At 58.8% G+C, this 24919-nt stretch overlaps 11 protein-coding genes across 11 annotated transcripts; 6 read left to right on the top strand and 5 right to left on the bottom strand.

Annotated features, from left to right (window-relative positions):
- SPRG_04352 (hypothetical protein) lies at positions 1 to 1159 on the top strand. The gene is made up of 4 exons (XM_012343282.1): positions 1 to 198; positions 252 to 645; positions 687 to 856; positions 905 to 1159. The coding sequence occupies exons 1-4, from the start codon at positions 79 to 81 to the stop codon at positions 1112 to 1114; spliced, it is 894 nt and encodes a 297-aa protein (XP_012198672.1). The 5' UTR covers positions 1 to 78; the 3' UTR covers positions 1115 to 1159.
- A 464-nt stretch (positions 1160 to 1623) lies between these two features.
- On the top strand, positions 1624 to 9912 carry SPRG_04353 (hypothetical protein; the record flags this gene model as incomplete). The annotated part of the gene is made up of 37 exons (XM_012343283.1): positions 1624 to 1817; positions 1867 to 2031; positions 2074 to 2197; positions 2242 to 2481; positions 2527 to 2658; positions 2779 to 3275; positions 3327 to 3496; positions 3548 to 3675; positions 3734 to 4011; positions 4057 to 4315; positions 4358 to 4481; positions 4544 to 4841; positions 4889 to 4971; positions 5019 to 5171; positions 5217 to 5346; positions 5403 to 5676; positions 5722 to 5816; positions 5870 to 6013; positions 6063 to 6273; positions 6299 to 6406; positions 6452 to 6552; positions 6598 to 6648; positions 6702 to 6956; positions 7005 to 7110; positions 7156 to 7700; positions 7750 to 7867; positions 7917 to 8094; positions 8143 to 8294; positions 8339 to 8458; positions 8506 to 8622; positions 8667 to 8840; positions 8889 to 8917; positions 8970 to 9075; positions 9119 to 9261; positions 9315 to 9476; positions 9521 to 9687; positions 9734 to 9912. 37 exons carry the CDS (start codon positions 1624 to 1626, stop codon positions 9856 to 9858), a joined length of 6456 nt encoding a protein of 2151 aa, XP_012198673.1. The 3' UTR covers positions 9859 to 9912.
- Positions 9913 to 10231: 319 nt separating this feature from the next.
- Positions 10232 to 11971, bottom strand: SPRG_04354 (hypothetical protein). Its single transcript, XM_012343284.1, has 2 exons — positions 10876 to 11971; positions 10232 to 10787 (listed from the first exon to the last, which is right to left on the bottom strand). Exons 1-2 carry the CDS (start codon positions 11944 to 11946, stop codon positions 10329 to 10331), a joined length of 1530 nt encoding a protein of 509 aa, XP_012198674.1. The 5' UTR covers positions 11947 to 11971; the 3' UTR covers positions 10232 to 10328.
- A 1716-nt stretch (positions 11972 to 13687) lies between these two features.
- SPRG_04355 (hypothetical protein) lies at positions 13688 to 14969 on the top strand (the record flags this gene model as incomplete). Its single annotated transcript, XM_012343285.1, has 2 exons — positions 13688 to 14580; positions 14603 to 14969. The coding sequence occupies 2 exons, from the start codon at positions 13688 to 13690 to the stop codon at positions 14967 to 14969; spliced, it is 1260 nt and encodes a 419-aa protein (XP_012198675.1).
- A 751-nt stretch (positions 14970 to 15720) lies between these two features.
- On the top strand, positions 15721 to 17049 carry SPRG_04356 (hypothetical protein). The gene has a single exon (XM_012343286.1). The coding sequence runs from the start codon at positions 15819 to 15821 to the stop codon at positions 16998 to 17000; it is 1182 nt and encodes a 393-aa protein (XP_012198676.1). The 5' UTR covers positions 15721 to 15818; the 3' UTR covers positions 17001 to 17049.
- Positions 17050 to 17373: 324 nt separating this feature from the next.
- Positions 17374 to 17648, bottom strand: SPRG_04357 (hypothetical protein; the record flags this gene model as incomplete). The annotated part of the gene is made up of 2 exons (XM_012343287.1): positions 17374 to 17445; positions 17496 to 17648. 2 exons carry the CDS (start codon positions 17646 to 17648, stop codon positions 17374 to 17376), a joined length of 225 nt encoding a protein of 74 aa, XP_012198677.1.
- Positions 17649 to 18802: 1154 nt separating this feature from the next.
- Positions 18803 to 19217, top strand: SPRG_04358 (hypothetical protein; the record flags this gene model as incomplete). Its single annotated transcript, XM_012343288.1, has 1 exon — positions 18803 to 19217. One exon carries the CDS (start codon positions 18803 to 18805, stop codon positions 19151 to 19153), a length of 351 nt encoding a protein of 116 aa, XP_012198678.1. The 3' UTR covers positions 19154 to 19217.
- Positions 19218 to 19336: 119 nt separating this feature from the next.
- On the bottom strand, positions 19337 to 19707 carry SPRG_04359 (hypothetical protein; the record flags this gene model as incomplete). Its single annotated transcript, XM_012343289.1, has 2 exons — positions 19337 to 19579; positions 19624 to 19707. 2 exons carry the CDS (start codon positions 19705 to 19707, stop codon positions 19337 to 19339), a joined length of 327 nt encoding a protein of 108 aa, XP_012198679.1.
- Positions 19708 to 20407: 700 nt separating this feature from the next.
- SPRG_04360 (hypothetical protein) lies at positions 20408 to 21988 on the bottom strand (the record flags this gene model as incomplete). Its single annotated transcript, XM_012343290.1, has 8 exons — positions 21672 to 21988; positions 21407 to 21627; positions 21248 to 21353; positions 21102 to 21201; positions 20932 to 21058; positions 20806 to 20884; positions 20613 to 20760; positions 20408 to 20569 (listed from the first exon to the last, which is right to left on the bottom strand). Exons 1-8 carry the CDS (start codon positions 21977 to 21979, stop codon positions 20408 to 20410), a joined length of 1251 nt encoding a protein of 416 aa, XP_012198680.1. The 5' UTR covers positions 21980 to 21988.
- A 788-nt stretch (positions 21989 to 22776) lies between these two features.
- SPRG_04361 (hypothetical protein) lies at positions 22777 to 23301 on the top strand (the record flags this gene model as incomplete). The annotated part of the gene is made up of 2 exons (XM_012343291.1): positions 22777 to 22991; positions 23037 to 23301. The coding sequence occupies 2 exons, from the start codon at positions 22777 to 22779 to the stop codon at positions 23299 to 23301; spliced, it is 480 nt and encodes a 159-aa protein (XP_012198681.1).
- Positions 23302 to 23472: 171 nt separating this feature from the next.
- Positions 23473 to 23856, bottom strand: SPRG_04362 (hypothetical protein). The gene is made up of 3 exons (XM_012343292.1): positions 23787 to 23856; positions 23683 to 23734; positions 23473 to 23635 (listed from the first exon to the last, which is right to left on the bottom strand). Exons 1-3 carry the CDS (start codon positions 23831 to 23833, stop codon positions 23504 to 23506), a joined length of 231 nt encoding a protein of 76 aa, XP_012198682.1. The 5' UTR covers positions 23834 to 23856; the 3' UTR covers positions 23473 to 23503.
- Between the last annotated feature and the right edge of the window lie 1063 nt (positions 23857 to 24919).

Consider the following 24919-nt stretch of genomic DNA (forward strand, 5'->3'; position numbering starts at 1 on the left):
GGTATCCTCGTCATCTCGGCGCGCAAGGGCGAGTTCGAGACGGGCTTTGAGCGTGGTGGCCAGACGCGCGAGCACGCGATGCTTGCCAAGACGCTCGGTATCAACAAGCTCGTCGTCGTCATCAACAAGATGGACGAAGCCAAGTGGGGCAAGGAGCGTTTCGACGAGTGCGTCGACAAGCTTCGCCCGTTCCTCCGCGTACGTTCCTTGGCATATTGTATCTGGCGGACGCTTTACGGATGCTGCTGTAGAGCTGCGGCTTTGCCGTCAAGCGTGATGTCGCCTTCATCCCGATCTCGGGCCTTTCGGGCGAAAACATCAAGACCAAGGTCGAGTCGTCGGTCGCGCCGTGGTACGATGGCATGTCGCTCATCGACCACCTCGACACGATGGCGATCCTCGGCCGCAACCCGCAGGGCGCGCTCCGTGTCCCTGTCCTCGACCGCTACCAGGAGCGCGGCACCATCGTGCTCGGCAAGGTCGAGTCGGGCGTCCTCACGACGGGCCAGAAGCTCGTGATCAAGCCGACCAACACGCGAACGACGGTCGCCCAGGTGTACATCAACGAAAAGCCCGTGCGCACGGCCAAGCCCGGCGAGAACGTGCTCATGCGCCTCACGTGCAACCTCGAAGACCTCCAGAAGGGTAGGTGGCCTCGTCGTCGTTACGGCGTCTCATGATACTAGGTTTCGTGCTCTGCCCGGCGCCGGCCGAGGACGTCAAGCCTGTCACGAGCTTTGTGGCGCAGATCGCGTTTGTCGACAACTTGGAGCACCGCCCGCTGCTCACGGCGGGCTACAAGGCCATTCTGCACATTCACACGATCGCCCAAGAGTGCACGATCTCCAAGCTCCTGGTGCGTTTGTGACACGATGGATGGATGGATGATTGTCGTCTGCTGTAGCGCCCCGTGGACCCCAAGACGGGCGAGATCCTCAAGAAGAAGGTCATGTTTGTCAAGACGGGCCAGAGCGTCGTGTGCCGCATTGAAGTCGACCAGAGCATCTGCATTGAGACGTTCGAGCACATCCCGCAGCTCGGCCGCTTGACGCTCCGCGACGAAGGCAAGACGATCGCGATCGGCAAGGTCATCAAGCTCGAGCCCAAGGAGTAAATGACGAGGACGAGGATGATGATAATGAACATGACGTACGGTCTATCTCTTGCTGGTGCTGCGATCGACCGTTGCTGTCATCGTTGCCTCGCATCGTCCGCGCCACCACGATCGGATTCACGGCGCGAGTCGCTCAAGCTCTTGGGTGCCATCGCATTCCAAGCGGTGGTCTTGTTGTGCATCATTGACGGGATTCCAGCTCGATTTTCGGCGTGCGTACGCTGATGGCCTCACCGAGAGAGGGTGTCCTGGCGTATACCTATGCCAGCAGAGCGTTGCGCGAAGCAGCGATGGGCGAGGGTCGGCCCGACGGTCCTTGCCGCGGGTTGTCCAAGCTTCGAATTAAAATCCTCGGTCGGTTTGGTGGTCCAAATACAATAGATTGCGTTTTTGATATTTACAAACATCCAGTACAAGAGCACGTTTTTGTAAAATAATATTATGGATCCCGGCGTTCGCGCGAGAGGTATGGCTCCTGATTGGTTCATTTGCCGTCGCGCCAACGAGCCATGTCCACGAAGCGCCTGAACCGGCCTACCGGCGGTGGGTCTGCATGGGCCAAGAACTCGCAGGGCGCGCGCTCCAACGTGGCCGGCCGCTCCATGAACGACGACAAGGCCGCGAGCGTCGCGCGGCAGGACGCCTTCGACCTCGCCCATGGCTTTGCGCCACTCCAGGACGACGACGGGCCGCAGATCGGCTGGTACACAACTGCTCCATGTACTGTCGCTATGCCTAGTGTCGTCGCGTAGGCTTTTGAACGCATGCAACACGTCGCGTACCGTCGAGAACGTCGAGCGCAGCGGCGTCGACCTCTACTTCCTCGCGCAGGACGGCAGCGCCTTCAAGGCCACGGTCATCCACGCGCCGTACTTTTTCGTCGGCGCCTCGCCCAAGCGCCTCGGCGAAGCACTCGCGTACGTTGCCTATCATATCGACGACGATGGCGAACGTGGTAGGTTCTGCCAACGGACGCTCGTCTCGACGCTGCTCTCGACGAGCATCGTGCAGATGGAGGACCTCGACATGCCCAACCATCTCTCGGGCACGAAGGCGCAGTACATCAAGCTCGTCTTCCGGACGGTGCGACGGGACCCACGAGGTTCATGCCGTGACGAGTCGCGTAGGTGTCGGACTTGGTCGAGGCCAAGCAGACGCTGCAGCCGATCGTGTCGCGCAACAAGCAGCAGCTCAAGTCCCAGGAAGCGTACGCGGCGTCCGGCGAGTCGCTCAACGACAACGAGTCGATCACGGATTTGCGCGAGTACGATGTGCCCTACCTCATGCGCGTGGCCATCGACCTCGGCATCCGCGTCGGCGCGTGGTACACGGTCCACGTCGACCAGGACGCGACCAAAGTGTCTCGGGTACTTTCGCCTGTCCGTCCATATATACATATCCAGCTCGGCTAGATCATGGACATGGTCGACAAGGCCGAGCCGGTGGTCCTCGCCTTCGATATCGAGTGTACGAAAGCGCCGCTCAAGTTTCCGGACGCGGCCCACGACCAGATTTACATGATTTCGTACATGGTCGATCGCCAGGTACACATCTTCTTTCCCGATTTCGTTCGTTTGCCCCATATTTTGTTGGGCTTTGCCGGATTTTTCATGCCTAAGATCTGGATTTGGACTGCATATATCGAGTGACGCGTGCTTTGGTAGGGCTACCTCATCGTGAACCGCGAGTTCGTGTCGCAGGACGTCGACGACTTTGAGTACACGCCGACGAAGGAGTACGACGGGCCGTTCGAGTGCTTCAACGCGCCGAACGAAGAAGCGTTGCTGAAGCGCTTCTTCTCGCACGTGACGGAGCTCAACCCGCACATCTTTGTCACGTACAACGGCGATTTCTTCGATTGGCCGTTCGTCGAGACGCGCGCGGCGGCGCATGGGCTCAACATGGCCGCCGAGATTGGCATTTCCTGCGACCGGAACGGCGAGTACCGCGGCAAGTGTGCCGTGCACATGGACGCCTACTGCTGGGTCAAGCGCGACTCGTATCTGCCCCAGGGCTCGCAAGGTCTCAAGGCCGTCACCAAGTACAAGCTCGGGTACGACCCCGTCGAAGTCGACCCGGAAGAAATGACGTCGCTCGCAATGGACGACCCGCTCAAGATGGCCAGTTACTCGGTCTCGGACGCAGTCGCCACCTTTTATCTGTATGTCGTTTCGACTGTGGACACATAATTGTCTGACGCAAGATGGTGTAGGTACGACAAGTATGTGCACTTGTTTGTCTTCTCGCTCTGCACGATCATTCCGCTCGGAAGCGAAGACGTGTTGCGCAAGGGCAGTGGCACGCTCTGTGAAGCGCTGCTCATGGTCGAGGCGTACGAAGGCAACATCATTTGCCCCAACAAGCAGACGTCGACGGCGCTCGGTTTGTTTGAAAAAATGTCTTATTGTCCAGACGCCCACATGTCGCATGTAGGCACATCGTACCAGGGCCACGTCGTCGAGAGCGAGACGTACATTGGCGGGCACGTCGAGTGCTTGGAGAGTGGCGTCTTCCGCGCCGACCTCGAGTACCAGTTCCACGTGACGCCATCGGCGTTTGACGTACTTGAACCATCGAATATTCATGGAGAACGTGGCATGACAGATCTTCTTGGCGTAGATGCTCATCACGCACATTGACCGGGACTTGACGTTTGCGCTCGAAGTGGAGCTCGACATTCCGCGCCATCACGTGACCAACTACAACGACGTGCGGCGCGCGATCGTCGAAGGCCTCGAAATGCTGCGGGACAAGCCGTCGCGCATGGAGAAGCCGAGCATCTATCACTTGGACGTCGCGGCCATGTACCCCAACATCATTCTCACGAACCGCCTTCAGCCGTGCGCGATGGTGCAGCCGACCGACTGCGCCGCGTGTGTCCACAGCACGGCATGCATGTCCACGTATGTTGTATCTCTATTTTCTGGATTTTTGGATTCAAGCCGAGTTTGTAGCAACGACGAGCAGCTCTCGTGCCAGCGGCCCATGGAATGGGTCTGGCGCGGCGACTACTACCCCGCGACCAACGCCGAGTTCCAGTCGATCCAGACGCAGCTCAGCTACGAGTCGTTCAACAAGGTGCCGTTCAAGCAGCTGCCGTATGAGAAGCAAACGTCGTTGATTCAAGAGCGCCTCAAGCAGTACTGCCAAACCGTGTACAAGAAGACCAAAGTCACGTCGACCGAGACGCGGTCCGCGACAGTACGCACTCTTTTACGGAAATGACAATGCGATTCGTGGCAGGTGTGCATGCGCGAGAACCCGTTTTATGTCAACACGGTCCGCGCCTTCCGTGACCGGCGCTACGACTACAAGATCTTGACCAAGCAGTGGACCAAGAAGCTCAAGGAGGCCGAGGCCAAGAACGGTATGAACCACATCTGATATTGTCGTATTTTCAAATTTTGTTGACGGAATTTGTTTGGCTAGACGTGCTCGGCAAGGTCGAAGCAGCCAACAAGTGCCTCGTCTTCGACTCGCTCCAATTGGCGCACAAGTGCATTCTCAACTCGTTTTACGGCTACGTGATGCGCAAAGGCGCGCGGTGGCACTCGATGGAGATGGCTGGCATCGTGACCAACACGGGCAGTAACATCATCCAGCGCGCGCGCCAGCTCGTCGAGCAAATTGGCCGCCCGCTCGAGCTCGACACGGACGGTATCTGGGCCATTCTGCCTGCGTCGTTCCCCGACACGTTCAAGTTCAAGCTCCAAGACGGCTCGACGCGGTACATGACTATTCTGGATGGGATTTTGCATCTTTTTTGGGGTGTAGCTCGATTACGTATCCCTGTGTGATGCTCAACGCCGACATTCAAGAGCAGTACACCAACCACCAGTACGAAGAGCAGATTGACGGTACGGCGGTCGTTTGGAAGACGACGCTTCAATGGTTTTTTGTCTAGGCATATACCAAACGCGCTCCGAGTGCTCCATCTTCTTTGAGCTCGACGGACCGTACAAGTGCATGGTGCTGCCGGCGTCGACGGAGGAAGGAAAGCTGCTCAAGAAGCGCTACGCTGTCTTCAACTTTAACAACAAGCTCACCGAGCTCAAAGGTCGTCAACGTCACAGCATCCTGGAACCCTAACCCATGAGGTTAGGTTTCGAGCTCAAGCGCCGCGGCGAGCTCGAGCTCATCAAGGCGTTCCAGAGCCAAGTCTTTAGCTCGTTCTTGGACGGCACGACACTCGCCGAGTGCTACGCGTCCGTGGCCCAGATCGCCAACCGCTGGTGCGAAAATGCGAAAAATGATGCAAAAAGTCAAAAATACACTTTTTCAATTGTAGGCTCGACGTGCTCGACACGAAAGGCCGTGACATGGAGGACGACGAGCTCATGGCACTCCTCACCGAGAACAAGAGCATGTCGGGCAAGCTCGAAGACTACGGCAGTCAAAAGTCGACGGCGATCACGACCGCGCGGCGGCTCGGCGAGTTTCTTGGCGCCGAGATGGTCAAGGACAAGGGCCTGGCGTGTAAGCTCATCATCGTCACGCGGCCATACGGCGAGAAGGTGACCGAGCGCGCCGTGCCGACCGCCATCTTCTCGGCCGAGCCCGCGGTATGCGATCGTTCAAAAGGACGATTCTGACAGGTTTTGCGCCAGGTGAAGAAGCACTTTTTGCGCAAGTGGATGCGCGACCCGAGCTTGCAAGACTTTGACGTGCGCAATTTGCTCGATTGGGACTACTACCGCACACGGTAATTTCCCTTTTCTTTCAGAGACACGCCCGGATCTCAAACTATTTGAGCAGGTTTGCGGGAACGGTCCAAAAGATCATTTCGCTGCCCGCGTGCTTTCAGAACATCCCCAACCCCGTCCCGCGCATTGCGCTTCCCGACTGGATGCAGCGCCGGTTCCGTGAACTCAACGACACGAAGCGCCAGACCAAGCTCGGGTACAATTCCTCTCCAACGTGGTCGCATCGATTTTCAACGTCCGCGTAGGTTCAAGGTCATTCCCCGCGACAAGAACGCAGACGTGGCCGACATAGAAGATTTTGGCGCGTTGCCCAAGCCCGTGCGCTCGGCGCCCCGTCCTGTGGTGACGCGGAAGACCAAGCCGGTTGTTGCAGCCAAGTGGACGATGCGATGGGCCTCGAGACCATCGATGAGACGGATTCTGTGGTCGAAAAGCTGGTGCGGCAAGAGTACACACGTGTGTCTTACCTATATGGCGCTAGCGGGCGGTGCAACTGGGCCAGGATGCGTTTCCCGAGTGGCTGCAGGTGCGCAAGGCTGCCTGGAAGGCCAAGCGGCTTGCGCGCAAGACTCTCCACGACGACCCACGGGTGCCAACGCCACCGCTTGGTCCGATGTGTATTGACGCGATGTAGGCTGCCAAGCGCGCCAAGGGCAGCGGCGTCGAGGGCTTCGTCGTCACGTCGTCGTCAACGATGGAGGACAACTTGTGGCACATTGTCGAGCTCCAAGAAACGTACGGTCGACGTAAAGCGTTGCAAGTCCATGTTGTATTGTCTAGGGAGGAGCCGGGCTTGTTTCACATTTGGGCGTGCACGTCGTCGGGCGCAAGGTAGATCGTCGTATGTCGTTGGACGTGATGGCATGGATATTACGCGTGTGTAGCAAGCTGCAGTCGTTTACGCTCAAGGTGCCCAAGACCATTTACCTCCAAGGCGACGTGGGCCACCTCGACGGACGGTTCGTGACGCGCCTCGTGCCGCACCAATCGGCGCCGCAGCTCGTGCTGCAGCTCGAGCTGAGCGAAACGCAGTGGAAGTCGAATCGAAAGGACGTGCTCCAGGCCATGGACGACGCGTCGATCCAAGCCGTGTACGAGTCCCAGGTGTCGGCAACGTCCCGCGCGCTGTGGACACTAGGGTACGCACGTCGTCTTTCACTAAGCAGACAAGTTGTACATTTGACTAGATGCGTCGCCAAGGTGCTCACGAAACCATCGAACGTGACGACACATCTCTTTACCCTCGGCGACTTGCAGCCCAAGAGCCTGTCGCCGGCCGCGTACCTGAGCGAGGTGCCTCTCGCATGAACATTGGACAAGTTGTCATGTGCGCGGTAGACCGCACCGCTGCAGCGCGTCGTGCTGTACATTGGCACCAACACGCGGCAGCAGGTCGGGTTGTGGAGCCTCGTCGTGCTCACGCCGTCGCTCGACGTCAAATCCGCGTCGCATTGGATGGTCGACCGTGGACTCGCGGGTATGTACTGTGTCTCGTTTCTTATATACTCAGGCTTAGGGTATCTAGACGTTCCGCTGCGGCAGAAGGACTGGCAGAGCCTCTGGACGGCGCTCGAGATGCCGTCGGCCTTGCCACCGATGAAGGTGACGATGGTGCAGTCGGTCGCGGAGGTCGTCACGGGTCTCAACGCGGCGCTCTCCAAGTGCCGCGACGTGCCCTCGATCATCATGGCCCACGCGCCGCAGTGGCTCTCGACCAAGAAGCTCCGGCACCAGTTCCGCGGCCTCGACGCCTTTCCGATGATCGTGCTCGGCGACCACGAGCCGTTCCCGGCGTTGACGTGGCGCTCGGAGCTGCCGCAGCGCCTCTTGCAGCGCGTTGCGGCCGTCGACGCACAGTGGGCCGACGTCCTCGACTGCGCGCGGTACACGCTTCGATCCCTGCTCCTGCGTTTTTGTCTTTTTGAAATGTAGCTATGCGCAACTGCCGCTTGGCAACATGACGGGCGACCCCGCGGTCGTCATGCTCGACGCGATGTTTGCGCGCGTGCTCCACCGGCAGCAGCATCTGCTCTGGGCCTCCTCGACCAACGTATGGGTCTTGCCAGAATCTGGTTGTATCCGAATGTACATGTGGTTAGACGCCGGACCTGGGCGGGCGCGAAGCACCAGCCGACGATTTGCTGCAGGCGTCGACGTCCAGTCTGCCCGTGTGTGTGCCCGGGGCATACGCCGAGTACAGCGTTGAATTGACGCTCGATGGGCTTGCGATCCAAGCGCTGCTTGTCGCCTCCGACTTGCACCACGACGGCGGCGCCGGTTGCCCGTCTTCTTTCAATGTATCAACTCATAGGTAGCGTGATGTAGGCGTGGTGGAGGAGCTCGGGTCGTGCGCCGAGACGTTCCGCTTTCTCCGAACGCTGACGACCAACCTCTTCAAGGACTTCATGGCAACGCGGTCCGAGATGGCCGACCACCTCCTCCAGCACTTTTACCGCTGGGTCTCGTCGCCGTCGTCGGTACGCACTCTCGATTTCGGACAATGCGTAATATTGTCATATAGCAACTGTACGACCCGGCGCTGCACAAGAAGGTCAAGGGCGTCATGCACACGCTGCTGCTCAACTTGCTCGCCGAGTGCCGCCGCCTCGGCGCCGTCATTGTGTACGCCGACACGTCCCGGGTGCGTGGGTGTCGTATCAATGTATCAAGGTATCCATCGGGCCGTAGATTGTGCTCTCGACGGGCAAGGACCGCCTCGACGGTGCCCACGCGTACGTGCGGTTCATTTCACGCACGCTGAGCGCGCACCCGTGGTACCAAGTGCTGAGCTTGACGCCGGTCCAGGTACACATCCTCCGTGTCCCGACCCGGTTGACGTTGACGTTTAGTACCTCTCGCACATGTTGTTTTACGACATTGAAAACTTTGGCGGCATGGCCGTTGCCGTCGACGCGACGGATCCGAATTTGCTCTCGAAGTGGAACATGGCGCGCTATCTGCCGCCGGGCGTCGACGAGTACTTCATGATTCTCGTCGGTCAGTTTATCAAGCGCCGCTTCGAGGTACTCTCGTGACGCGCGCGTGTCCTCGGTACTGACACCGCCTCGTAGTTTGCCACCAAGCACGACACCGCTACCTCGTACAAGCGTCTTCTGATCGACACGATCACTTAGACATGTGTATGTCGCTAGGGAGGACGTGGCGGCGCATGCGCAAAAGCTCATCACATCCTACTTTACCGAGAAAATGCTGCGTTTGGTGCCCGAGATCATGGCGCACTCGTCGCTTGCGTTCCCGGTATCGAACCCTGTACCGAATGGGTTGCGGCATGCAAGCGTAGGTGCTCGCGGGGTCGCACTTGCCGTGGACGCATGCCGCGCTCGAGCTCGTCAAGTGCGTCTGCCACGTGTGGAGCCTCGACCCGAACGTCGCGTCGCAAGTGCACCAGCTCAAGCGCGCGCTGCTCAAGACCATGGGCATCAGGTAGAGCTTGTCGTACATGTGGAAAAGTTGTCTGAGATGCGGTGGACGACTAGTGACTATGCGGACGAAGCGGCATTTGCCAACCCGAGTCAGTCGTTTGTGTTGCCCGACATCATTTGCACCAACTGCAACGTCTGCCGCGACGTCGACCTCTGCCGCGAGCCCGGGCTCATGGAGGCGACGCGAGACGACGAGAGTGAAGACAACTCTGCGTGGTACGTGGCCGAGCCAGAATAGGACAGTGCACATCTGGATCTAGGCAATGCCCTCGGTGCCACCACTTGTACGACATGGGCGACCTCGAGATGCGGCTGGTGGAGCTGGTCCAGACCCAGTTTTCGCTGCCGTACCAGCAGACCGACGTCGTGTGCCTCAAGTGCAAGCTGCCGACCGAAGGCCATTTGCGCCAACTCTGCGTCTGCTCGGGTACTTGCTTGGAAGAGAGAAATGATTGAACGAGCGTGACTCGTAGGCACGCTGGGAATCGCGCCGGACGTGCCATCGCAGCTCCAAAAAACGTTCAAGGTCGTGCGTCAGATCGCGACGCACCAGCAGTTTCCGTACTTGACCGAGGTCATGGACCGCCTCATGCACTAGGAGCTGTTTCTATCGACCACTTTGTTCGTAATCACCACAAACGAAAGAATTGAAACAAATCCGGCGCCCGAGACTGTTGATTACACACCCATGGCGCAGCATCGACACCTCGTAGCCAGATAGACCAAGACGCCCCTCGCGAAGTCGCCAAGCTGTCTCCGCTCCAAGGTGAGACTTATTCCGCTGGTGGCTGCTTGGGCGGTGCCAAGGCCGGTGGGCGCGTTGGGTAGTGCAGAGATCGCTTGGTCTGTGCTATCATTCGATGCGAAGCGGGGCTAGGGTATATACCGATAGTGTCGTTTGGCGGAATGAGATGCGGCTGGTGGATGCAATGTCGTGTCTTTCCTATACTTGGTTCTTCGAGTGGCAAAATCTGCTTCGAGAAATAGATTACTCAGGTGATGATTACGGTAGTGTCTGTAAACTTTACACTCAGACTATGAAACAACAAGGCACGATCGTCCGACCGTTTAGCCGTAGCGCGGGAGCTCAGCACCAATGCCGTTGCCAGTCGGGGTCGGGCGGTGCGGGTGGTGGGGGCGATGGGGCCGACGCGTCGTGCGGCAGGGAGCAGGCGTCGGCTCCTCCGTCGGCTCCTCAGTCGGGTACTCGGTGGGATCATCCGACGGCTCATCCGAAGGCTCGTCCGACGGTTCATCTGACGGCTCGTCCGACGGTTCATCTGACGGCTCATCCGACGGCTCATCGGAAGGATCGTCCGACGGCTCGTCCGAAGGCTCGTCCGACGGCTCATCCGAAGGCTCGTCCGACGGCTCGTCCGAAGGGTCGTCCGACGGCTCATCCGACGGCTCGTCCGACGGCTCGTCCGAAGGCTCGTCCGAAGGCTCGTCCGATGGCTCATCCGACGGCTCGTCTGACGGCTCATCAGACGGCTCGTCCGACGGCTCATCCGAAGGCTCATCCGAAGGCTCGTCCGAAGGTTCATCCGAAGGTTCATCCGAAGGTTCATCCGAAGGCTCGTCGGAAGGTTCATCCGACGGAGCATCGGTGGGGTACTCGGTCGGCTTGCTCGTAGGACCCGCTGTGATCTTGGGGGTACGCCGGCATCTCAGCCACGTTGCACATGCCCTTGCCGCCGACGCCGCGCTGGAGCTTGATGTAGCCTTTCTCGCCCCAGTTGGCGCCCCACGAGTTGCGGATCTTGAAAAAGTCCTTGCCGCTCTCCGAGCCGTACCCGACCGCAATCACGGCGTGGTCCGACTGCGCGCCAGAGCACTGCGACACGACGCCGCCCTTGTAGTACTGCCACACGTCGTTGCCAGCCTCGACGGCCACGGCCACCGGCTGCGTCTGCAGCGCGGTCTCGAGCGGTCCCTCGCCCTTGATGCTGACGGTGGCGCCGATCGCAAGCTTGTGCTTGGTGCACGACGACTTGCACGAACCCGTGTTGCCCGACGAGCCGGACGTGTACGGGTAGTCCTTGGAGAGACAGAGACCGCCGTTGTCGTGGATCCACGTGATGGCGCGGTCTTCGAGGCCGCCGTCGCAGCCGTTGCCCGCACTCGACGCGCAGCTCGTGGTCTGCTGGTCCGAGAGGTCGAGGAGCGTCCCAGTGGCAATACAGTGCGCCGACTCGACGGTGCCAGTGCCAGAGAAGGCCCAGCACGACCCGCAGCTGCCTTGGCTCTTGACGGGGTTGACGCACTTGGAGTCCGTGGTCCAGTCGACGCTGCCAGTGGCCGACGCGGCGCCGACGCTGGCCCAGTCGACCTTTTCGGCACGGAGCGCCCGCTTGCCGCGCTTGAACGACTTCATGACGTAGTGCTTGAACTCGTCCTTGGTGAGGAGCGCGAGCGGCGAGAGGTGGGTGAAGGTGGCATCCGGGTTTTCCTTGGCGAGCTCGGGCACGCGCTGCTTGGCGGCCTTCATGCGGCCGAGGAGCTCGTCGTTGGACTCGCTGATGGTGAGGCCTTCGAGGGGCGGGAGGAAGCCTTCGGTGAGTGCCTCTTGGCCGAAGAGAGCCTGCCACTCCTTCAAGTCGGCCGTGAGCTCCTTGCGCTCGGCGGGTGTGAGGTCGGCGCTGGCCGCGACCGCCGCCAAAGTCGCAAGAAGGTAAGCGGTGCGCATGATGATGGCGTTGTGAGGATGAACGGAAAAGGAAAAGTGAATGAGCGCAACGATGGCACGGCGGACTCGCTCCATACGGCGCCATCGAACACCGCAGTAGCACGATCGACGGGCCAAGAGCGCGCTCTGTCCCGCCAGGCACTCTGGCTTGATGAGCCAGATGGTTTAGTGTAAGAAGTGACGCGTTCTAATCTTTGAAGAGCCTCAGACCATTCTCAGACGATAAGCTTTTCGGAGTTGGCGTCGACTCGTTGGAGGCAGGAAACTCCCCGTGGACGTACACCGGAGGCTTTGGCCGCGTCGGTACCAGCACGTACGACTTCTTGTAGCGTCAGTGCCATGAGACGCTTCAACCAGGGTCGGTAGAGAGGAAAAAAGCTGTCGATCTCTCGTCAGGATTCGAACTCGCCACATTGCACTACACTGATTGCCTTGCATAGCATCGCCGCCTCGCAGCTTTGCAACGCCAACGTAAAGGAGCGTGCGTGCATGCGTCAACGAAAACAGCTGTGTTCGGTGGTCGCTGGCTTTCTGGATCCAGTATCGCCGTTCATTCTGAGGATCGGCCGTGACGCGGCGCAAATCAGATTGCATTTCCTGAGTAACGTCGTGTCAGATGGGAAATGCGATCCCAACTCAGATTGCACTTCCTAAGCAACGTCGTGTCAGATGGGAAATGCGATTCCAACTGCAATCCCTTGCCGACCGCACGTTTTTATTGTAGAACAAAACGTGTCTATAATCGAAGTTGTTGCACCACTGTCGAGGTCGCGTCAGCACGGGTTCGAGCACGATCCTTCTCGACGCCTGGACGGCGATGTACCTTCCATCGCACGGACTTGGGTACCACTTGGGCTTGACCCGTTGGAGGTCGGAGGTCGAGTCATGCGTGTGCATAGCAGTACGGGGGTGGTTGCTATCGCAGTCGGGTTGGTATGGGAGCCAAGTGTTGGTTTGAGCTTTACGCTCTTTCATCCTGTCGAGAATGCGAGACATCGATGTAGGATGCTCTAGGGCATCGCAGGAGCGGAGGCGCCGAGCGATACTGACACGAGTAGTATCCGCAGCAGTAAGTCCTGTCGTCCAAAGCAGCTCTGTTTGGTGCTCGTCGATTGCGTCAAGGGCATCGATAGCGCGCAGAAGCAATGATGGTTTGTATTTCAATTGTGTTGTCGAGCCGTTTTGAAGGACGCGTGTATCCAAAATCTGTGTCGGAATCCTCTTACGAAGGCGCCTCGCTAACTTGGTACGGCGTGGTTGAATGATGCATACGTACGTCGTCGTCGGTACTTCTCCTCTGCTGCATTTTGCAGTTGTTGACGAGCACCATTCCCTAATAGAAAGAAAGTTGGGCGGCCCAGCCAATCCTCCCGAGCTCGCGTCCGAGAAAAATAAGTCGCAGCACAGAACGAGCACCGACGCATGGCTCTTACCGCACCCACCCACCCACCCTGCTCTCTCCAGCACCACACACGCACGTCCAGCCGCTTCAATTTCAGCACCGATGCAGCATGTAACGTATTCTAAGAACGAGATCTACCCCAACCCTAACGTATTGAGGAATGGCAATCATCGATCCCATGCATCGATCCGGTGGCTCTACCTCCTGTCGACCTTGCATGACCCGAGCACCTTCTTTGCCTCAAAACAGCAGCCGTTTCTTCTGTGCATGCCTTTGAGCTGCGGTTCTCAAGCCCATTCCCACTTTTCCTTTTCCATTCATCCTCACAACGCCATCATCATGCGCACCGCTTACCTTCTTGCGACTTTGGCGGCGGTCGCGGCCAGCGCCGACCTCACACCCGCCGAGCGCAAGGAGCTCACGGCCGACTTGAAGGAGTGGCAGGCTCTCTTCGGCCAAGAGGCACTCACCGAAGGCTTCCTCCCGCCCCTCGAAGGCCTCACCATCAGCGAGTCCAACGACGAGCTCCTCGGCCGCATGAAGGCCGCCAAGCAGCGCGTGCCCGAGCTCGCCAAGGAAAACCCGGATGCCACCTTCACCCACCTCTCGCCGCTCGCGCTCCTCACCAAGGACGAGTTCAAGCACTACGTCATGAAGTCGTTCAAGCGCGGCAAGCGGGCGCTCCGTGCCGAAAAGGTCGACTGGGCCAGCGTCGGCGCCGCGTCGGCCACTGGCAGCGTCGACTGGACCACCGACTCCAAGTGCGTCAACCCCGTCAAGAGCCAGGGCACCTGCGGGTCGTGCTGGGCCTTCTCTGGCACCGGCACCGTCGAGTCGGCGCACTGTATTGCCACTGGGACGCTCCTCGACCTCTCGGACCAGCAGACCACGAGCTGCGCGTCGAGCGCGGGCAACGGCTGCGACGGCGGCCTCGAAGACCGCGCCATCACGTGGATTCACGACAACGGTGGTCTCTGTCTCTCCAAGGACTACCCGTACACGTCCGGCTCGTCGGGCAGCACGGGTTCGTGCAAGTCGTCGTGCACCAAGCAAAAGCTTGCGATCGGCGCCACCGTCAGCATCAAGGGCGAGGGACCGCTCGAGACCGCGCTCCAGACGCAGCCGGTGGCCGTGGCCGTCGAGGCTGGCAACGACGTGTGGCAGTACTACAAGGGCGGCGTCGTGTCGCAGTGCCCTGGCGCGCAGTCGGACCACGCCGTGATTGCGGTCGGGTACGGCTCGGAGAGCGGCAAGGACTTTTTTCAAGATCCGCAACTCGTGGGGCGCCAACTGGGGCGAGAAGGGCTACATCAAGCTCCAGCGCGGCGTCGGCGGCAAGGGCATGTGCAACGTGGCCGAGATGCCGGCGTACCCCAAGATCACAGCGGGCCCTACGAGCAAGCCGACGAGCAAGCCAACCGGTAGCCCTACCCCCAAGCCGACGACCAAGCCGTCGGAAAAGCCAACCGAGGACCCATCAGATGAGCCGTCGGACGACCCGACGTCGGCCCCGACGAAGCGCCCAACGAAGCGCCCAACGAAGCGCCCAACGAAGCGCCCGCGCACGACGCGCCCCAAGACGCCGTTCCCGTCGGACGATGATTTTGGTGTCGATCTGTAACCGCTCGAAGATGAGCGCTTTTAGATGTCCGTCCTTTACACGTACAAATGTACAATTTTGTCTTGATTAGTTGCGCGTTTTCTGTTTGCGTTGAATGCGTTAAACTACAGGAACAGGACAAGCAGATAGAGGAGAATTGCACACGTCCACGTCCACCGCCTTCATCAATTCTTTACACAATCGCGTGAGGACGAGTAGCCTCCAGGGAGCGTAGGTCGGTAGCGACTGGTCTTGACTGAACTCGTAACTACGAACACCACATTCTAGTCCATCTCTACACTATTAATACAATCGCATTCGAATCGCAGCATTCGGCAAAGTGAAAGGGTCGTCGAACCTCCCAACGCGGCAACTTGCCGACTTTATCGCTCAGCTTTAAAACCGAAGTTCGAACCGGTGTGCGTTTCAACATATTTTGACAAAACAGGGTGGCGTCGTAACGCCAACGACAAATAGAGAGCTCCAAACGTCAACTTCGGCGCTGCGGTACCCTTTCTGCGATCAAACGACCGCAGCCAAGCGGGCTTTCCCTCTTTTGTTTCGATAGCGTTCAAATCTCCTACGTGCGACCGGCATAGTACCCACATACTCTGTACGGTTGGGATGCGTCTGGACTCATCCCATTCGCTGACGAAGCTTAGAGAGCGCAGTCGTGCGACCCAAATGGGCTGCGGCTGCCAAGTTGCGTGCGACTAGCCCAGCGGCTGTCGAAGTTCGAAGTCCGGCAGAGGCACGGACGCAATTGGCACAAGGCCGTTGTCGCCGCCTGCTGGAACCACGTGGTCGCGAGCGCAATCCCAGCGTCGCGAGAGTCGACGAACGACGTCGGTCGCCGGGCGCCGGCCATCCATGCCCTCCACCAAGATGAAGGAGTACATCATGCACAAGCTCTTTGAGCTGCCCAGCTACACGCCGATCCGCGTCTTCCAGCGCCGGTCGACGTCCGCGTCCGTCGGGGATACGCCGTCGTCCGAATGGTTTGACCACATCCTCGACGAAGCGCACCCGCTACCCGAAGGCCTCGTCATGGTGTCACCCGTCATGACGCACGCGGCCTTCCAGTCGCCGACGCCGCCGTCACCGCCGGGCACGCCGACGCGGCCGACGCGGTCGTTCTCGCTCGATACGCACCTCTCGAAAGGCACGCGCTGGGCCGCCGTCAACGGCCTCCAGCAGCGGATACGTGCGCGGCTCACGTGGACGCGGCGCCGGTCTGCAGACGACGCGTCGCTGCACCATGACGCGGACAGCGACGATGACACTGGCGTCATCGTACCGAGCGTCATCATCGAGACCGTGCACGGCGAGAAGCACCAAAAGACATCAGCGAACGCGTCGACGCTCGAGTTTTACGACGCGACGACGTCGATCTCGTCGCCGCCGCTGGACGCAATCTCGGAAGAGGACGACGGGAAGAAGCACATAACGTTCAGCATGGCGCCGATGGTCCGGCACATGTACTTTGCTGTCGAGAGCTACGAGGAGTGGGTCATCCGCGTCTCGAACGGGTACGCGAGCTGCGACAGCCGGCCAGCCCACGTCAAGCTCCATGCGTTCTGCAATAAGAGCCTCACGTACCTCAAGTACCGCGAGAGTCCGTGTGTCGAGGTCTTTGCCCTGGGCGCCCACGACATCTCCATGTGGCGGACCCTTGGTCACCACAACTGGACACGCGACGCGGTGCCGGCGCCGCACGAAGAGATGATGCAACATCAAGACAACGATGACGCGATCGATGAGTACACCAAGGACGGGCGAGCGTCACCGACGAGCCCACTCACGGACGACGAGGAAGAGAACGATCCGCACAGCTGCAGCGATCGCGACGACGACGACGAAGACGATGTTCAGGTGGAGCTCGAGCGCGTGCCGGTGGTGCCCCAGAACACCGACTTGCAGCCGCTCCTTGACGTCATCAATGCGACCGTCGGCAAGGGTGACAAGCTCTTCACGCTGGCCGACATGATGCACTTTTGCTGCGAACTCGAGTACCCGACCCGAGACGGGCGCGAGGAAGATGGCTGGTGCTAGGTAATGTAATAAACCCTGTTTATATTTTACGTGCACTGCGTGTGCCACGTCATACGCCGCCGACTGCAATTGGCAGAAGGCGTATGGTTTCGACCAATCACATGCGCCGAAGTCAATTCCGGAAGCTCGTTGGAACTTCGAACGGCTGCATGGACGAGGACGCCGCTGCATAGATAGGTATTATACGTACAAGTTCAATGTGAAAATGAAGGTACGCGTCCGATCCATCAAGCACGAGAGCACGCCCACCGTTGCAACACGAGCCGCAGAACCATTTCGACCTTGATTCAGAGTTTCTGGAACAAACCAGATCCGAAACACTTGTGGTTGACATTTTGTGGTTATATAGATTAGATAGTATTAGTACATCGATTTAGAGTGTGGTCGCGAGGTGGGAGCTCATCTCGCGGGTGCCGTTGGATGTCACTCGCGATGGCTCGGCGCGCTGGACGACGCGATGTAGTGCCCGCCGATGAATGTTCCCGCTGTCAGCACCAAGACGCTGCCTCGACTCTGCGCGTGGTGACCAGAGTCGAGTTGCTTGCAGACCTGCTTGGTGTCGGCAGTGGCGTCAGCTGTGAGGCCGTTGACAGCGCCGCGCCAGTGGCGGGCTGCGTGGCGAACGGTCGAGTTCATGGGTGCGTGCATCGGAGGTGGCGTTGATTCAACGAGGCAAATTGGAAACTGGCAATCTGGCTGCGCATCTCGATGACCATTAACGTTATTGGTACATTCGCAGTTCCATGCGACGATGTGCATGTTCCCTGCACACGGAATAAGCTTGACACGGGTGACCAAAGTAGGTCGGCAACATAAACCCGCCGCATCTCCGGAGACTCTTGGTTACTGCTTGTTACGACGGGGCCACACGAACCTGCTTGCTTTGCACGCTACAAAGACACGACGGCAGTTCAACGTTGGCCGTAGTCTGCTTTCATTCACACGGCCGCAGCCCGAGAGGTACTCACATGTCAGTACGAGCGACAAGCGCTCTCTCGTACTACCTTCAACTACAAGCATCGGGCTTTCGGACGTGTCGACGCATCCTTGCGTTCATATAGTTTGCCGTGCCTCCTCGCAATCTGCCAACAGCGCGTTCATTTTTTTCTACTACTAGTAGTGTGCGCGACGGTAGTCCTAGTATGCGCGACGGTAGTCGTCGTTATCTATCCAATTATAGAGGTCAAGAACTGAACAGTGAGACCTCGGCCTCGCCTCGGCGTGGCATCTGGGACCTCGGCGCCATGACCACGTCCATTATGATTTGTAAAGGCAGTTTGTTGTAGTCTGCTGCGCTCTCTTGGAGGCGAGAAGATGGCAAATATACGTATTTTCGGTTTTGTGTGTGCGATGGCAGTATCCAATTATAGAGGCACCTTTAGGCAGCGCTGCGTGCACAACCGAGGCTCGGAGCTCTAGTCTTCGCTCTCCATCGCAGTCAGTACCCGAGCAATCGGGTTCTTTTGTCTCCTTACATCATACGCCCTCTTTAGGACACTTGTGCCAAAGTTAATTCGAAGAGAGCCATGGAACAACCAGCCTGCTGTCCTGCAGATACCCAAGGGTTGCGCTTGGTTTTCGGCGCGTAGAGGCATCTCGAAGAGCAACATTGTATTGCTTACGCGTATGACTTGGCCGAGCAAGCACCGCGCGATGCAGAGCATCATTCATTGTACATGGCAGCGCTACGGGGTCGTCGGGTGTCGGATTGAGAATGTCGGTCGTTTTGATCGACGACCTTCATTCGACATTCGCGCCATGACCATGAATGCATCATTTTCCAACTGGCTTTGCCCACGACAATGAGCTCTGTTTTCCGCCACGCCGCTCGCCAGTGGCGCCGCACGGTCCACGCCAATGGCCGCCGCCTTACGACGGACGCCACGGCCGACGCCAAGGAATTCTACGGCCGCAAGCAGCATTGTCAGCCCTACTGGGACCACTCCCGGCACCACGGCGGCGGCGCCATCTTTGCGATCGCTACATTTGCTGGCGGGTACTGTATCGGATCGTCGTCGTCGTCGTCGATCGACCCGGGTCGTTGCGACTGGCAACAGGAGCTGCGCGACGACAACCGCGAGCTAAAGCGGCGTCTTGACGACCTCCAGCGCCTTGCAATGCGTTCCAACGCTACTGCGATAGCTGCGCCGTAACTATACCTATACTTTACGAACGACAATTGGAAGAAGCATGACGTGCCTGATCCTTACGAGAACCTACAATTTCTCTTGTCCTGTGAGTATGCAACACCCCAATTTGATGCAAAGGCGCTGCACGGTCTGACGTTCTATGACATTACGGTTGATACGACGAGGCGATTACACGCAAAGATGCAACTAGCGTTTCTTGGAGAGCCAGTTGATGCCGACGCCGAGGCCCACGACGCAGACGCCAAGCGCGACCGCCATCCACTGCGCCGAGCCCGTGTCCTTCTTGAACCGCTTGGGCTTGGTGAGCGATCGGTCCTTGCCGACGACAACTGCCGGTGCATCAAGGTCCAGCTTCTCGAGCGGCGCAGGTTCGTCGTTGGCGTCGTCAATGGGGTCCATGGGGGCCAACACTGGCGACGGAGGCGGCAGCTACACTCGGATATGATGCCATGGAAATCGTTGCAAAGACGTACGAGGGCCGACACGCGCTGCAGTACGACAGGGTGGTACGGCTCGCCCATCGTCTTGGCTTCCTTGCAGCCTTCCCAGACGTCCATGAGCACATTCATGCCATAGTAGTTTTGAATCTACAAGCGAGATAGTTGAGCTCAAGAAATGAAGAAAATATGCTTCTACCTCGGCCAGGACGTCGCAGATGGTGTAGACGTTGACAAGGCTCTCCACAAACGCCACCAGCCGCGGCAGTGTCGTCGGGTCTTCAATCTTCCACGCGCGGTGGCGAATGTGCAAGCGTGTCCTACCATCAACCATACAACCAACTCCCTTCACGATGCGTCGGTCATACCACAGCGCATGCCACTGCGGCTGCGAGGCAAAATCGTTCTGGGACCTGCAAGGTAGAATACGTCGAGTGCTGCAATACCACTCGAGGGTACATACCATTCGTTCACTGCGGCAAAGTCGCACGACCCTTTCAGGAAAAGGCTTTCGAGCACGAGTAGCTTTTGTCCGTCCGAGAGCTCATCGTACGCGACTTGGCTCAGCTCCATCGTCAGCACTGGGTCCACGGGCTGGCCGAGCCACTGGGCAATGTCACTCGGCGATGGGAGGTCGACTAGACGCGTCGTTTGGTGTGAGATGCAAGGAAGAGGTACGTCATGTCGCACCGAGAGCATGGTACCAGTGCTCCCACTCGATCGACAGCGGAATGTCTTCGACCAAGGTAAAATACTCTTCGCAGTACATCTTGAACTCTTCGCTCGTGACGCTGCCTGCCTCGAACCCTATTTCCACTCGTCAGATTCGTGTCTGGTTCGAGGGTGTCGTACCAGAAATGTAGGCCGAGACAAAAAAGTCAAACGTGTCCTTCCCGACCATGGCTTGCAGCGCCAAGAGGCAGAGGTAGCCCTTCTCCCGGGCAATGACGCTGAACCGATCCATCGAGTGGTGGTCCATGCGCTAGAAATCCAGATCCAGATCCACCCGCGAAGAAATGACATACCAGACGCGTGTTGGCTGGCGACTCGGTGTCGAATGCACGGCAGAGCTGGTTGTAGCCCGACCAGACAAGTTCTGTCGTCTCGACCTCGCTTCCGTCCAGCTGCTTGAGGAGTTCGAGCCAGAGGTACTTTGCCCAGCCTTCGCTCAGCCTACAACCGTCGTCACAATTTGAAAATCGGATTTTCCCATCGCACCAGACGTCGTGCCACGTTTCGTGCGGTGCAAGGAACGACAACCAGTGCCGGGCGACGCTTTCGACAAGAAGCGATCGCGCTACACGCAAGCATGAGCGTCGGTGGACCAGATATGCGACAGCGTACTCAGACACGTTTGGGTCGTCACGACCAGACACGGGTAGAGCGCGGTCTGGAAGCAGAATTCGGCGGGCACGATCACAATGTTGAGTTCCGACCAGACAAACTCATGGCCCGTGAGCGCCTCCGCGAGCTACGCGACGTGATACGACCGAGCGTCCTTGGTTGGGTCGTACCTCGAGGTGCAGCGGCAGCTGCGACACGGCGTCGAACGTCGCTTCGATTTCAATGTCTTCGGTCGCAAAAAGTGTTGACATTTGCGGCGCGAGCGAGAACCTGCGTGATCCCATGAGCCTTCGAGAGACAAAGCGGATGCGGATACAGCTCCATGGGCGCGACGACGAGCGCGAGCGCGTGCGATGGCACGGGCACGGTCTGCCGGTAGGTCCACGTCTGCATCCCATTCTCGGCCAGCGTCGGCGCGGCGCCTACGATCCCATGGCATATATCGAGATGTGAAGAAGAAAGAGGCAGCTCGCACCTCGCGTCGGCGCACTGACAACGGCAATCGTCGAGGTCAAGGTCGTGATCTCGGCCGTGTACGGGTACTTCATGCAGAGCGCGGCAGGAATCGGGAGCAGCGCCGAGGCGTACGACGGGTACGACTGCGTGACGAGCCAGGTGCCGCCGTCGCTGCTCTTGGTGTCGTCGAGCCAGTGGCAGGCGAGCCCGCTGGGCGCCGTCGAGTATGAGATGGCAATGCTACATGGCGATGACGCGACAGATAGATCGGTACTACGTCGTACGTGAAGGGCGCGAGGGTGTGGGGCGGGAGGTTGATGAGCAGCATCGAGTGGCCCGAAGGAACGGGGTTGGCGACGACCTGCGTCGCACTCTCGGCGCCGTTGATGCGCACGGCGCGGATGGCGAGGCCGTTGACTTCGAGCGGGACGAGGCCGTTGGTCGGCGCGACCGCGAGGGTATATGTCGCCGTCGCGTGCACCACGCGCAGGTCAAAGTCCACCGTGGCGGCCCAGTGCAGGTGCGAGTAGGCGCCTTCGGGCAGCGCTGCGTGCACGGCCGAGGCCACGGAGCTCCAGTCTTCGCTCTCCATCGCAGTCGGTTGAAACACCACGTGGACGAGGCAGGAAGTTGAATGCTGCATTGCAGCGATGCCATTGGCTGCGCCATTTTGGCGCCGTTAACTGGTGTGTATAGCCGACACTGGCGCGTTTTATACAAACCGGATTTGAACGTTTCGAACATTCGAGCACGAAGGTGCCACGAAAGCGACAGTCCGTCGACCTCACAAGGGCGCGAGGCAGTACACACGAGGCAACAGGAGTTGATGCTTTGCATGGTACATAGTGGAGACGATAGATATATCAAGTTGCAGGTGGGCGAGACTGGGCACGCGTAATGCTCGAGCACGTGGCGAAATCTCGTGTGTCCATGACGCAGAACTAGACCTCGGAGGTCGATCGGCAAGCTCCGAGCCATGCTGCTTGTTTGGATTCTGTTTCAGTATGCTAGCATCTGCTCGGATTTAACTTTTTCTGGTGCTGCCTTGGTTGCTGCGTTAGCAAACGGAACGCCAGTGCAGCCTCGCTGCAAGCCCGGTTCCTGGTCAACTACTCGTCTGCGCTCTACACACGTCGAACTAGGCGGGGTCTGGTGATGCGTCCGGTCGTGCGTGCACTGGCACACACAAATGTTACATCACCTCCGATCCTGGACGCAGCTGTTTTAAACACTGCAACCGGCGGCATCCGTAGGCGGGTTTTTGTAAACGACTCGGATTGTGGCCACACCCGCAGAACGGCCGGCTTCTTGAACCGACTGTTGATGTTTGCGCTCGGTCGACGTCGCGCGACCGCTTGTGGCCGGCGATGGCTGCACGCTCCGGCGCTCATGCTCTCGAGCGCCGAGGCCATGGAGACATTCGGTGCTGGCCTTGCGGCGCACGTGTCATGCCCTTCGACCATCTTCCTCGTCGGCGACCTCGGCTGTGGCAAGACGTGCTTCGCCCGCGGCTTCGTGCGCGCATGGACGGACGACGCCGATATGCATGTCACATCGCCGACGTATCTGCTCCTAAACACCTACGACGACGCGACCATGGCGCGGTGCGCATTGCTTTTCAAACGACGCCTGTGCTGAGATGATGATAGATCGCTGTATCACATGGACCTCTATCGTCTCGACAGCGTCTCTGCTGTCGACGCCAAGGCCATGGGCCTCGAGGACGCGTTTGCGTCGAGCGTCAACTTGATCGAGTGGCCCGACCGGCTCACATCTGACCTTGTGCCTGCAGACCGCCTCGAGGTCCACATTGCGTACACCGATACGGAAGACGAACGAGCCGTGGAGCTCAAAGCCTTTGGTCCGTCATGGAAAAGCGCGCTTCGCTGGTTCGAGGCTACGCAGGCTCAGTGATAGGTAGTAGATCTAATCGAGGATGGTAGAGTCCCAGTGGTCCTACTGTGTTGTTATTTGCCGTCGTTGCGGTCTGGCGATTGAAAGCATAGCCATTAGCCTCGTGCGATTGAGGCGACCTCCTCCATTCCACAACGCGCTACTCGGATTGCATGCACGAGCAAACAAGGCCTGAGTATGGAAAAGCAGGCTCGTGGTCGTATTAGTTGGTGGGCGGCTGGTACGTATTGGCGTCGTTCCACTCGTCGATCTTCTTCTTGATGAACTCGATCACGACAGGGCTCGGGTCGATGAAGAGGTGTGTGTCATCGAGGTCCTGGATGATAAACTTTTTCTACATGGCAGCGTGAGCGGCCAAGCGTGTCGCCGTCGATGTCGCACCTGACCGGGCGCTGCGTTGAGGTGCTTGAGGTACTGCTTCGTCGGCGGATCGCTACGGCCATCGTTAGCCCACACGCTTGCGGCGGCCATCGACGGCTACGCACCACTTGACGAGCACGCCGGCGCTCGCGTCCACGCCGCTGCGTCGCATTGCTCAACTCCACCCCAGGCACGATATCCGGACATCCGGATATATCTCTTGAATCCTTTCACAAACAATATATATAGACATAGAGGTTATTGACCATGGCAACACGCACACTGCACCAAGCACGCGAGTCGTTGGATTCGAGAAGCAAAATTGCCTCCGAAGGTGAACCGCAGAAGGTGTGCTTGTGGTGAGACCAATGTGTGCCTCTTTGACAAACAGTTTGATACTGCTGCCAGGTCTCTGCTCGCGGATCGCAAGAGGGTTAGGTGTACTTGCCAATTGAAGGTACTACAATTGTATAACTATGCCTTGGCTGGGCGTCGCGCCACATGTACAGCACGTTCCAATCGTGCGTGTCGGGTGTCACCGCCGCGCCTTGATCGTCGATGGAAGGCGAGAGCCAGATGCCGACCGACGTCCGGTTGGTGGAGGGAACAAGCTCCGTTGCATCGTACAACGTCAAAATGCCCGTACGAAAGGTTGCTTGGTAGCCGCCAATGACAGCATTAAGTTCTGTTTGGTCGGGATACCGCCCGTTAGGTGGTACAAAGCGTGTGACGCTGTGCGCGCAAGTCAGCACTTGTCGGTGACGTACTAGTAGCACCTTGCAGGTGTTCGGCTGCACGCGCAGACGCGTAGTGACGACGGTAACCTGGTGCCAGTCGCTGACCAGCACGAGGTTCGACTGGCCACGCCTTTAGCTTGCCGCGCGCGGTCCTTGCCGACGAACGATTTGTTTTGGTACTCGCCAGGATCCCAGGATCGCCGCCCAAGATACCTAGCTATCTTGTGCCGCCATGCATGATCTTGCTCGTTTCAACCCTGGACCTGGGACCCATGGTTGACGCTCTAGCGATCTCCTCTCGCGGCGACCACTGGCAGTCCCGACCAACGAGACAACCTATAACGACGACCACACACTTGACACCTTGGTCCTCAACGTTATTCGCTGGCTCATCGCAGTCCCCAGCGTAGCGCATTTCGCCTACATTAATTCGCTGGCTTCATTCTCCAACACACGGCCGTAGACCATCTCGAGGTGCAGGTCCGTCGACTCGGCATGGACGCTGGCGATGCGGCGCGTCG

This window comes from Saprolegnia parasitica (assembly GCF_000151545.1).
Source record: "Saprolegnia parasitica CBS 223.65 unplaced genomic scaffold supercont2.13, whole genome shotgun sequence".
In the NCBI taxonomy this organism is placed as follows: Eukaryota; Oomycota; class Saprolegniomycetes; order Saprolegniales; family Saprolegniaceae; genus Saprolegnia; species Saprolegnia parasitica.

Coding starts and splice junctions, on each gene's coding strand:
- SPRG_04352 (XM_012343282.1), top strand. CDS start 79: ATGCTTGCCAAGACGCTCGGTATCAACAAGCTCGTCGTCGTCATCAAC. Junction 199..251: donor AGCTTCGCCCGTTCCTCCGC/GTACGTTCCTTG, acceptor ATGCTGCTGTAG/AGCTGCGGCTTTGCCGTCAA. Junction 646..686: donor CCTCGAAGACCTCCAGAAGG/GTAGGTGGCCTC, acceptor TCATGATACTAG/GTTTCGTGCTCTGCCCGGCG.
- SPRG_04354 (XM_012343284.1), bottom strand. CDS start 11,946: ATGCGCACCGCTTACCTTCTTGCGACTTTGGCGGCGGTCGCGGCCAGC. Junction 10,788..10,875: donor CCTACGAGCAAGCCGACCGA/GTACCCCACCGA, acceptor CCTTCGGACGAG/CCTTCGGATGAGCCTTCGGA.
- SPRG_04356 (XM_012343286.1), top strand. CDS start 15,819: ATGCCCTCCACCAAGATGAAGGAGTACATCATGCACAAGCTCTTTGAG.
- SPRG_04362 (XM_012343292.1), bottom strand. CDS start 23,833: ATGCGACGCAGCGGCGTGGACGCGAGCGCCGGCGTGCTCGTCAAGTG. Junction 23,735..23,786: donor GCCGGCGTGCTCGTCAAGTG/GTGCGTAGCCGT, acceptor CGATGGCCGTAG/CGATCCGCCGACGAAGCAGT. Junction 23,636..23,682: donor TCAACGCAGCGCCCGGTCAG/GTGCGACATCGA, acceptor GCTGCCATGTAG/AAAAAGTTTATCATCCAGGA.